This window comes from Lepisosteus platostomus, chromosome 9 (genome assembly GCF_059453375.1).
Source record: "Lepisosteus platostomus isolate fLepPlt1 chromosome 9, fLepPlt1.hap1, whole genome shotgun sequence".
Taxonomy (NCBI): Eukaryota; Metazoa; Chordata; class Actinopteri; order Semionotiformes; family Lepisosteidae; genus Lepisosteus; species Lepisosteus platostomus.
This window is the reverse complement of record NC_142619.1, coordinates 59,723,212-59,735,799: the sequence shown is the minus strand read 5'-3', so window position 1 is coordinate 59,735,799 and position 12,588 is coordinate 59,723,212. Positions and strand designations below refer to the sequence as shown.

The 12,588-nt window shown below is 37.2% G+C and overlaps 1 protein-coding gene across 1 annotated transcript in view; it reads left to right on the top strand.

The window, feature by feature from the left end:
- Nucleotides 1–2,253: 2,253 nt before the first annotated feature.
- Nucleotides 2,254–12,588, top strand: part of LOC148655344 (uncharacterized) — a 35,608-nt gene continuing 25,273 nt past the window's right edge. Inside the window, exons 1-2 of the mRNA XM_088645894.1 lie at nucleotides 2,254–2,325; nucleotides 7,231–7,366. Coding sequence (XP_088502020.1) covers nucleotides 2,323–2,325; nucleotides 7,231–7,366 — 139 coding nt within the window. The 5' untranslated portion in view covers nucleotides 2,254–2,322. The remainder of the gene's footprint in view (nucleotides 2,326–7,230; nucleotides 7,367–12,588) is intronic.

Below are 12,588 nucleotides of genomic sequence, written 5' to 3'. Positions count from 1 at the left end.
AGCACAAAGTGGATCAACAATTTCTTCGTCAATTCCACACAGACAAAGAATTTTATAATAATAAACTATATTTATATAGTGCCTTTAATGGTATAGAGCCTTCTCAAAGCGCTGTGAGAATACACAATGAGAGGAGACAGTAGATAAGGGTACTGAGTACAAAAGGAGCAGAGGGGTAAAGAACAGATCCAATTAAGTAAAGGCTCTTCTAAAGAAGAAGGTTTTGAGTCTGGATTCGAAGGAGTTTAGAGAAGGTGATTCTCTGATATCCTTGGGGAGAGAGTTCCAGAGCTCTGGGGTGCAGCAGGAGAAGGCCCTGTAGATGGGCTTGGCAGACAGACAGGAGACCAGAATTAGAAGAGTGGGGTGATAATATCTAAGACAGGTACTGAGGTGCCAAGCCATGCAGAGCCTCATTTTGACAGTTTCCATCACTGTTTAGTATGTATGTACAGCTATACAAAAGGAAACTGGAAAGGATCCTGTCTAAAGCCTCGAAAATAATACCCACTTCCTGTCTAAAGCCTCGAAAATGTGAACCCACTTCCATTTCTTCCCTTTACGCAGGCTGTACAGTATCTCCCGTTGTGCCTACAAGATTATTTCTGACCCCTCTCATCCGGATCATAAGCTTTTCCAGCTCCTGCCTTTGGGAAAACGCGTTAAATCCTTTCACGAACTGTCCACTTCAACCTCAGCCTCTTTCCCACTGCCATATGAATTTGGAACTCTCCCCTCTTCAGCTATAAAAGCATCTCTTTTACAAGGCCGATGGCCAAACGTAGGGTTCCTGTTTACCTTCACACGTGATTGTGTCCTGCTTGTCTTTTCATTTTAATTTGTATTCTTTTTTTAATGACGTGTGTGTTGTAAGTCTGCTCCATCAGTGTCCTCTTGCCGTGCTGCAGAGCAAATTCTACCAACTGTTGTTGTTTGGCAATAAAGAATTCCGTTGTTCTGGAAATCCAGGTTGCAGCTGTAACTGGTTGTTGCTTGACCAGAACGTGCCATTCACTTTTCTCTGACTAAGAACTCCCAAACCAATGTACAATAGGAGATACTGGGTTAATAGCAGGTGCCTTCCTTTGGATGGTTAAAGATTTAATTCAATTACACTAGAAGTAACTACATTTTGAGTTAGATCTTTTTCTTGCTATACAGATTAATCTTCCCACGTTTCTGTTTGAGATAAAAATACAGTCCTTGGCTCTTACTAATGAGTTTCTATAAGTTATACTCTGTGGTTCAGACATGAGAGCTTTTGAAAACTTCCACTTCACTCCATCACAGATATTTCCCCCCAAAAAAGTGTGTATAAATAATTTGGCGATCATTTTTGTTGGCAAATGAGCACAGTGTACAACACAACAAAACAATTCTGTTGCTCATATGTGTCTCCATAGTTATTGTCCAATGACAACAGTACTAGAAATCTCTCTCTGTGTCTGACAGACAGCATGTAATTTTACCCACTCAAGTGGATAATGGCATGTCTTGTTCAGGCCTCCTGAGGACAGTGTTGCTGTTCAGACAAGTTTGGTTCTTGCTCCAAGGTGCAACTGAAGAAAAAAAGTAGAACAAGTTACTTTTAAAAGGAGTAGGAGTTGCCAGAGGGAGACTGCAACCTAGGCAATTGAATAGTTTATTTTCTCAGATTACAAATACAACTACATAGAAAGAGAGAAAAGAACACGAAAAGCTAAATATTCTGTCTCTGACCTTTGTTGCTAAGACAGGCTGGAATATTGCACCGGGCTCATTCTGGATGAGGGTGAAGATTCTGGAATATCGGACCGGGCTCATTCTGGGTGAGGGTGAAGATTCTGGAATATCGCACTGGGCTCATTCTGGGTGAGGGTGAAGATTCTGGAATATTGGAGAGGGCAAGATAGGTGAAAATTCCAAAATTCCATCTAAACAGAGAAAATGGCTGCATCAATCTCATGTAATTATTAACTAGTCTACATAAAAATTGCATGTTAAGCTAAATTGTATTTTGTTCTAAGAGAGAATTGCAAGGATAAATGTAATTAAATCTTACATAGCAAATTTGAAGTAAAACGATATGTATTTTTTAAAAGCCTCTGGATCTTTTGCACATGGAACTTTTGCACACAAAGTTAGAGCTGGAGAAAGTTGCTGTGAGTCTCTCTAGCACCCTAGTGGGTTCTGTATGTGTCTGCCTTTAAAAGGAGCAAGTTAAGTTAAGCTGACTTCATTTTCCCAACATGTTCTGCCTCCTCCCAGCAGATGGCATTTCAGGACTCAGAATGGACTGACACTCTTTCGCACTGTGCTGCTCAGAATCTCACGCAGGAAGAAATGGTAGGTTAAAAGAGGCAAAATCTGTAATATGAAAAGAGCATATTCAAAAAGGAAATTTTACCAGTGACCACTGGGTTTTATGTTTTTTTTAATGAGTAGTAGATACAGTTCTCCACATTTTTAAAGACATTATGACTCCAGTATGTTTCTTTTAGTGTGTGGTTTTAATGTTCCTGAAAGGCACTGACAACCTATCCAGCAGACTTCAGGACAAACAGTGCTAGTTTAACTTGAGGACATACATGCATCGAGCATTGAAATTACACAGAGACCTGTGCAGGTTTAGATCGAACTATCCAGCCACGGTACTGATGTCCTTTCCCAGGATACTTCAAGAAACTGCTGGATGAGTCAATAGAAGAGAATGGAAATGGAAATTGAAAGAGAAGACTGGAAACATGATTTTTTTTTTACTAAAGTCTTCATAAAGCAAGAGCTGTCTTATGCAATTGGCGTTTTTGTAGAGATAAAGGTCCAGGCAGGTTTCTTGATTCTGACCCCTGCTTTTTATTTTCCAGTTATGCATATAAAACACTCTGCCTGTCATTAGTATGCAGAAATCTGTGTTCTACAGCATGAACAAAGTGCTTTTCCATTGCATGGCGTCAAAGCAATTAAGCTGAATTTTCTGATAAGAAATCTACCTTTTCAAGACATTGTGTCTTGTTAGAGAAATAAATTATGGTTTTCTACTGATGGGTGGTTTCCCTTCTGTTTTCAAACAAGCCTCCATTAACAAAATATACTTCAGAACTACCATTCTGTCACCCCTTTTCTCTTGAGAAGTAAGAGTAATACCAGCTCCTTGTTTTCCTCTCACTGGGGTCACTGCTTCACTGTAGTTCTTTGTACTGGTTTACTCTTGACACACTGCTGTCTGTCACAGAGCCTTGTCACTTAGTTCAGACTGACTACTAGGATCCCAAATGGTTCTCTAAATTCTGTTTTCCTTCTCTTGACCGTATGAAAAGACGAGATCAATTAAAGCGTTTACTCTTCCAGATGTTCCACCAAGTAAGAAAGCATTCATCTCCAGGAATGGTGACCATGAATCAGCCATTGCCTGCTCTCCCCATCGGCTCTCTATCGCTGCACGCATCCGATTTCAGCCCCTTGCTTTTGCCTCGTGTCACCTGCCAAGCTTCAGCTCTTGTGTCTCTTCACCGCTCCGCTGAACCCCCTCTCCATTCTCTGAAGCTTCCTCACTCACTCCTCTCAGGGGTGGATTGAACTACCCACAGAAATCACAGAAATCGGCACTGCTTTGTCCTGGAGCACCTGTGTGCCTGCTCAAGGCTGCACCTGCCTGTAATCTCTCAGATCCTACTCAGAACTACATCCTCCAATAATCCCACACTGAGCTGCACTAATTTGTGCAACTTGCTAATTTCACTTATCAACTGTAATTATGAATTAGGTTCTAAGAGGGTGTTTACATCACAGCTCTGGAGCCTCACTATCTACATAATGTTTAAGATCGTAATATTGCTTTTTATTTGTGTGACAGCTACTGCATGCTGCACTTCTAGTTCGTGCTAGACTCAATTTACAGATTAATTGATTTTTACTTTATTGTATGTGTACAGTTCATCCTTGTACCAGGAAAAAGGCACCTGCTAAGCAAGTAAATCACAGTAATACAAAAAGCTCTTAATGTGTTCAAACATGCCTCAACTGGGGATAGACTGAGCTCATTTTAAGAATGTAGTGCAAGAAAATACTATGTTCAAATAATTCATGAGTTAAACCATTTAACATCAGTCCTGTCACAGAGTAAATAAATAGATCATTAAGGCGAGGGGTAATTTAATAGGGCCTGTACAAGCTGAAGACATTCAGCATTCCTGGTACTGTCTATTTAGGTTCACCAACACTACAAATTCTATTGTCTGCATGCGCTGAGGAATTGAATACAGGAATTTCGCGTATTTAATTTGTTGTGGAATAAGGAAGGAAAAAATAACATATAAATTCAATGAGAAACCGTTTAATTTCAGAAGTTTGTAAATGGCAATCTTTTCTGTGCCCACGACTCATTCATTATCTAGACTCATAGTGGAAATTCTTTTGATCTAACAATAACTGTAAAAGGTAAATTTAGACGGAAGAAGAGGACTGTCATACTGCCTTATTAGAATTAAATTATACTTTTGTTTAACCACTATCAATTTGGGAAATACTGCCCAAGACAAAATTAAAACCTCTGCAGACAGATACTGTAGCATCAAAGACACATTTTCTGTTAAAGGTTTGTCAGGCTTGACTTTTTAAATACACAGGAATGGGACGACAGTTTGCACTCTGTTATCTGTTTGCTGGAAATATTGGTTCATTTTTGTGAAACAAAGCAGTATAAAATAAGGCTGGGATAAAATCCAAAAAGTTAATGCATCTTAAAAGTCAAAGTTACATTGCTCTGCTGTGTTTGTGATACTCAGATGCGGATGTGTTTACATTTTAACAAAAGGTTGCATTTTGTTAAACCTTCAGTCTCGCCACTGCAGTAGTTGCTAGGGACTGTAGTGCAGATTGCATGAATAATCTTTTCAATGATCCCAGAGGGTATAGTTTGGACTAAGGTTTCCATAGAGACTACAGCAGGTCTGTGGTGGACTCCAGATCAATTGCTTAAAACAGATTTGTAATCAACTTTTCCTCTATTGGAATGAGTGGGTTAAAATGTAAATTTCAAATCTATTCATCTGATTAAAACAAAATCGCTGTCAGCTGATGCTCTGTATGTAATATATTGTGAGTCTGAGCGAGAGACACGCACCACACCATTGAAATTTGCTTTCTGTAAACTCTTCTGCACAACGGCAGAGAAAATTTGGTCATGGTTATCTTACGAATCTTATATTGTAAGAAAAGCCTTTACTGAAAACATGCTGAAAGAATGATTTGGCACTGATTGCTTTTTGATACAGTGTTGGTTCTGCTAAGTTTGGTGTGGTTGCAGTCTTTCTAAAATAGCTCAGAATATGATTTATATACAGTATGGTCATTACCATCATCCTGTCAGGTACTGTCTTAAACATAAACGGCATTTGGTCTAATCAGATGAGCAAAGTGAGATTCAATAACATTTTAAAGGTGTAACATAAAAAACATAAGAAACCATAAGACATATAAATTAGATGCTGCTAGCAGCAATAAAATGTTTTTTCTTTGCCCATGTTATACACAGATTATTAACTGCATACTTAAAAAGGACGGCAGTGACTTACATGTACTGATTAATTTCAGAGTTTGACATTTATTCTGGTATTCTGGTAGTAGAAGGTGGCAGTCAGGCCTGTGAAGTCTGAATCATCATTCTGTTGTAGAAGAACCAACACAAATTAAAAACATCTAAATAAATGAGTTCAGGAAGCCATGCTGAATCCTGAAAAGTCCTCTGCAGAGAGATGGCAAAGCACAGGGAGGCATCGGATTTAATGTCCAATAAACGGAAGTAAAGGGACTTCGTGTTAAGAGTCAGATTGACAGCTTTAATTGAATTCATGCTGATGGTACAGGGATCTGTCATGCCAGGTCCCTCTCTTCTCTTACTGTCAGATATTCATATCCTAGGAATGTTTGGTTCTCAAAATTAAAAGAGAAGGATAAGTGGAAAAAAAATGCAGCTGTGCCAACATAAAGTATACACCAAACACCCTGCTAGGGTTTCAAATGAAGAGGGAAAAATTTGTTTTAATCCACTAGAATGAAGGTTTTTTTAATATCAAGATTTGGTTTTATAGTTGCCAGTTAAAAAGAGCCATGGATGAAAAGAGCCTAATGAAATAGCCAAAGGAAACTCAGAACATGATGTCCTCCAATCAAGCAAATACCAGCCATTATAATTAGCACCTAGTCTATCTCTTCACATTTGTGCGCTATGGGGATCAGGCTTGTTTTAGGAGGGTGTGCACGTCGTCTAATCCGCTGTGTGGGTAAGGGCAGCACTGAAGTGAACCAGACTGGCTCTTAGGTTGATAAACAATGATTCCACACTAGGAAAAATAAAATGAAAAACCACTACTGAATCCCAATCTAAAAAAAAATTAGAGAACAATCCTGCAAATACTTTACTTTTTTTTAATGATGAGCGAAATATTAGTCTAACATTCTCCTGCAAAGCCAGAACCTGCTCTGCAAACGAGAATCAATTAGACAGGTCTGCATTCAGGATGTGCCTGATTGTCATTCTCAATGCAGAGCGAGTATCTGCTGGGTGTACAGTATATGAATTCATTGCCTGACATTGAACAGGTTTTTCTCTGAAACAAGGGGAATGCTAAATATAATTAAGGAAATGAAATCAAAAGATAACAAACCCTATTATACCACTGCATCACAAGTAAAAACAATCTCTTAGGATTATTTTTACTGGAATAAATACTAACCAGTTTATAATTTGACCAACCTTTGTATTTGACAGACTCCTTACTGGAATTGTTCACATTGTCTTGAATAATTTCCCTTCACAAACTGTAATTATTTATATTAAATGTGAAGGATCATGTATCATGTCTAGACATATTTTCTTAAAGAGCTGTTCAAAAGAACTAAAGAAAAGCTTTTGGGAGAAAGAAATATTCAGTATTCCCAGTGTGCACAGGTAAAAGATAAAAGATAGAAAATTAATAAAAGATTAAATTAGAGCTTACAATAATAAATTCTAAATGTATTATTAAATAATAATATAACTAATGATATAAAATAAAATATTATATAAATTGAATTAGTGGGATTTAGGATTATGAACACAAGTTTTATATTAAATCTTATTAAATATTAATGATAATTTAAAATACTAAAATATAAATTTTGTTTTGTATACATTTATTTGAAAAATTCAAAGATTCTGAAAGTGTTGCTTCACTCTTGTCACAAGTCTCTTGTTTCTTTTATTTTTTCCAGGACACTCCGGTGGCTTATTTCGAAACCCGTGGAAATTGCAACACTTTTGTGGAGGTTTGGAAAGGTCCAGAAATTCCTATCCAAATGAAATACCTTAAAATTGAATTTCAAGAATCAACACTTACTTCTAAACTAGGTATGTATCCTGTGGTAAAGTATTATTGAACTGGAGGTTTGAAAAGAGTTTTTGAAGAAAAGCAAAACTTTCAGCAAGTGATCCATTTTGTGATTGACAACAGGCAAAGGACATGATTTTGAAAGTGTAGATTTCACTGCCTGCTACGTTTATTAATTAAGTCCAAAGTATAAATGAATGATGAAGTTGCATAATTACAAATTTATCTTAAAAAAGCGGTCGTATCGTGCACAGAAATGTGAAGATTGCCCAACCTTACACCACAAATACAGACATCATTGTAACAGAATCACCACATGAGCATGAAAGTAATCTCAGCAAACATTGATGCAGAAAGACCTCATACAATTCCAGAGTTTAACAGGAATCCACTGAAACAGCAAATACGCATGTTAGCTACAAGCTACAAGGTTTTATTGTGTAGCAGAAAACAGAAAAAGAAAATCTCAATGAGTAGAACGACAGGCAAATAGTTTAATAACATATGTACTGACAGCACACAAAAACCCCTTTATTTAAACTCTGGTATGTATGTATTTTCACCTGTAAACAATACCAATGATAACATTTTGTATCTTGGAAAATGATATGAAGCTGTCACAGTTTCATAGCAAATTTTGTGTTTAGAATATTATGTTTTAGCCCTGTGGCGCATTTATGATGTCTTTGCAAGAGTAAAACAGATGACTTGGAAAGTTGTGATTCAAAAATAGATACATACAGTCATATAAAATTTTAGTTTTAGAGAATGTAGACATACAGTAACTGGAAGAAAGAGGTGTATGGAACAAGTTCCTTAATCTCTTGCATCAAATATAGAGTGACAGAAACCTAGAACTAGTACCATACATACTGTTCAAGGCTTGGGTGTGAAACCAGACATCATGGATAACCAAATATACAAAGTATGTATTTTTTTCAGGTGCTGTATATTGGTTTACATTAGTGTTATACAGGAAGGTTCAATAATGTGTTGAATGTATGTCATCATTATTGTTGAGATACTAGGTGTACCTGTTAAAGGTTGTGATGGCCGTGCCTCCAATCCCCCTCCCTTAAGGTGCGCACAGTGGATATCCACTACTGCTTTCACACAGACTTGCACATTCACCTGTGCACAGGCTTAAATGAAGCCTTCCCACTGCACCATGGTTTGCTAGATTAGGAGAGAGGTGTAACAGTGCAATCACAGCTTTATTAAACCCTAAAAAAAGAACGTGAAAGATCCATTTTTATGGAAAGGGTTGAAATAATTCATAACTGTGGTTAAAAATGACTAATCCTCCAGCTCTCACCCACTGTATATAGACTGAAATTACATTTTATAATGAAATAAAGTACAACTTCTCATTACTTTTCATGATTTAGCCAATAAACTAAAGTGATAAGATGCTAAAAACATGACACCACTCAGGCAGAATATTTTTGCCCTATGCGTCTGTCTTCTGCACCTTCTGATGCGACAAATTTCAGATGAAATATGTTCTGTTCCACCAAGAATGAAGCCAGACAGCCGATAGCTTCTCTGCACGTTACAGCCAAAATTGAACTGGGATTTGCTTCTGCTCAGTGGGATAAAAGCGATTTACCAGATCCAACAGGACATCCATCTTGTTTTCTTAATGGTTTCCAAAGGACATGCAGGACATCGATATAGTCTCAGGTGAGAGGTTTACAGCAAAGTGAGGTTACTTTGGTATGCATAAGGACCTTTCCAGGTTATTACAGAAGACTGTTTAATACACTATGTGAATCACGATTATTATATGTCGCTAAAATTGTGCATACTCTTTTTTAAGAGTGCTTTAACGCTGATCTGTAACAGTTTTGCCAGAACTGAACAGGTTTCAGGTTTTTAAATTCTGTAGCATGAAACTTCTCTGGTAATTAAAATGACTGTTTAGTTTGCCATCATTCTGTAATACAATGTTATCAAATACTCCTTCCTTTAAGGCATGAAAACGAAAAAAGATCTTACTTATAAGCTGTATAATAGAAAAATTAAAAAGCTTATCTGAATACATTACTTGGTATTGATGTTGTGCATAATCCCCAATTAAAAAAAATCTGCAGAACACTATAGAGTAGTATAAAATCCTAAATATTAAGATAAGCATTTTAAGACCGTGCTTGTATTTCTAAAGGTGCTTTTTAAAAAGTGGTGGTTTACACCACTAAATGCAACAAGGTGAATGGGATTTGTAATTTGTATAGATAGATAGATAGATACTTTATTGATCCCGTGAGGGAAATTGCAGTGCAACAGCAGCTTAACACACACAACACAGCCACAGTGTAACGAATTATATACTAATAGTACAATACATACAATACAATACAAGAGTTACTCACAGTCCGGACACACAAGAGGAAACTAGAACAGAACAGTACACAGAAAATCGTATCACACGTATGAATATAAATATAGATGTAACCATAGATATACATATAAATATAAATGTATTGCACAGGTCCCTGGCATATATTGCACAAAAGTGGTTGTAAACGGGAAAAAGAAAAAGAAAAAGAAAGAGAACAGATGTAGCAGTATATGTGTATATGCGTTTAGTCCAGAAACAGGTCACTGTCGCTGTTGCCTCTGCCAAGACGCAAGGTGGATGCGTTGTACAGTCTTATGGCAGACGGCAGGAATGACCTCCTGTAGCGCTCCCTGTCGCACCGTGGGTGAATCAGTCTATTGCTGAACGTGCTCTTCATTCCTGCAAGCCTGTCATAGAGGGGATGGGAGAAGTTGTCCATGATGGCCTCCAGTTTGGACATCATTCTCCTCTCAGCCACTACCTCCAAGGGGTCCAGGTATCACCCCTATTCTAATGAATGAGTTTCTCAAATTCTCAAATCTCACTCACCGTGGGAGTGTCTGATACGGTTCAAACAGTAGTGTCAGGTCATCATAAACTGGTCACCTATAAAAAGCTTTTTAGTCAGAAATAAGGGAGCAAATTGCTAACTAGCAAGCTGAACAGAGAGCAGGCTTGATTTATTATAAAAACTATTCCCTGATTAGTGCATGTCTTAACCCTAGCTTTGAACAAAGGAAATAAATCTAAACAAGCGAGTTGATTCCATGCATCAATTAGCACTGGTGATGAAGAGCCCATTTTGAATGAATACCGGCAGACAAAGGGGTCCGCTGAGCTTGTCACACCCCCGTACACCTGTCCAATAAGTGACTCTGAGAGACTGGGAGAGATGTTCTGCTGCTACAAAGCTGTGGGCCGTTGAATGAGTCCTTAGCTATCATCAGATCTTGCAAGTCTGGATGCTTAAGTTCTGTTAGAAAAGTTTAATTTGCTGTGTTGGAACTTGTGTAGAAATGGATTCCTAAAGTTTTTGCTTTTGCTTTATTTAATTGGAAACCATACAGGCATGCACTTAAAGTTTTTAAAGACCTTTCTTTAAATTAAAACTAAATACATTCAAATCTGTTGCCAGTTCAGGTAATTACTTTTTCTTTGACTGATATTATTTTTTGGGATTTATAATATTCAGCTTTAGTCTGACTTTTTATGAAAGCTTGCTTGGCTCAGATCAAGAGAAGCCAAAGTTTAACAACATTGCAAAAAAGTGTTCTAGAGACACTGTGATAATTAAATACAGTAAATCTGATGAAACTAGATTGTTTGAGATTATTTTTGAAATTGAAATCATATTGACTACAGATTTAAAGAATATTTTAATTTCACTTTCCTATTATAATAGCTTGAACTATGGTTATTATTTCCTATTAAATGATAGTTAAAATGATAAAATAATTAAATATTAATTTTTGTTATGGAAATGTATTCATGTTTTTAATGAATGATTTAAGTTGAAGTCCACAGTCAATACATAGGGATTCTATTCCCTTACTTAGGATAAAGTACAGTTTCCATGTTCCTGATTAAAGGTAACACGCTGCTACTGCAAAAGAAAATGAATATGATTAAAACTCAATATCAAAGAAGCATTTATGCTTTGCTTTTTCCATTATAGCCTGGGCTAACAAGCATGTCTGTTGCTAGAATCTCACAGTGTTCCTCAATGGCAGCTGAACAGCAAGGGGCTTCATTGATTTTACAGCGTATACAGTACCCCACCCCCCCCACTCCCAAGAACAGCAGAAAAAACAAAAACATAACCAGTCATTTCAAGCCTGTTTCCCTGTAAGACTTAAATACATTTTGCATTCCATCTACATGAGCTTTAGAACAATAATAACATTTTTCATCTTGATTAAAACAGCAGTAAAGAAGAGTCACCCCGTCGTTAATCATTAGATCTCAATGTATTTCACAGACGGCAAGCCATGATTCCATTTCCCCTTTTCTCTTTGGCCGTAGTTTGTCAAGGATCTCACACTTATCTCTATAATTCATGTGCTGCATCATGCAGGTGGCCTCCTTTTCCACAGTCTTGTGTTGGGAATTAGGTTATTACTACCCAGAAATGGTCAGTAGTGGTTTCCTCCTTCGTTTTCGTGTGTTAATAGATTTGTATGTTTGTTTAAAAAAATAATGTTTAATTTCTAAGTGGTTAACTGATATAACTGAGGTTAACTGATGGATAAGTGATCTCAAAACGGAGGTGCGCCTATTCAAGTCATTGTAATAATGCACAATATGCGGAATAATGCAATAATTTGGATTTCAATTGGTTTTGAGTCTGTCAGACCCACGTAACTAGCAAACGGTAGATGTCACATTTTAAGCTGGATAGGTAGACTACTGGATGTTTTAGTGGAGATTAACAGATTCACCTTTCCTGCAATTGTACACGTGACATGTGGCAAAATAAATGCCTGGCTGAAAAAAAGTGTGAAAGCAAACGTTCTGTACAAAATACTGTTCAGCGATTATACGGTGTCGGCATTAAAACCTTGCGGTTTCTCCTGTTTTTCATTAAATGAGGGTTTTGTAAATCCAACCTGTGGCCCTTCGGTCTGCAGTCACTCTCCCAGTGATGGCGGCAGGAGCAGAGAGGAGCTTTTCAGGGCTCAAGCTGATTAAAACATACCTGAGGTCGAAAATATTTGCAAATTGATTTATAGACCTTTTTTTATAACTTTCCCATTTGCCCAGCCTCACTGATCTCACTTCCCTGGTTATCGAGTGAACTTGTTTGTTATTTCCTACTTATTTCATATTTATTTCTGCCTGCAATCTATTTCTACAAAGGTTTCAGTTATTTGTAAGTTATGATTTGCTAAAATTTGGAAGTAA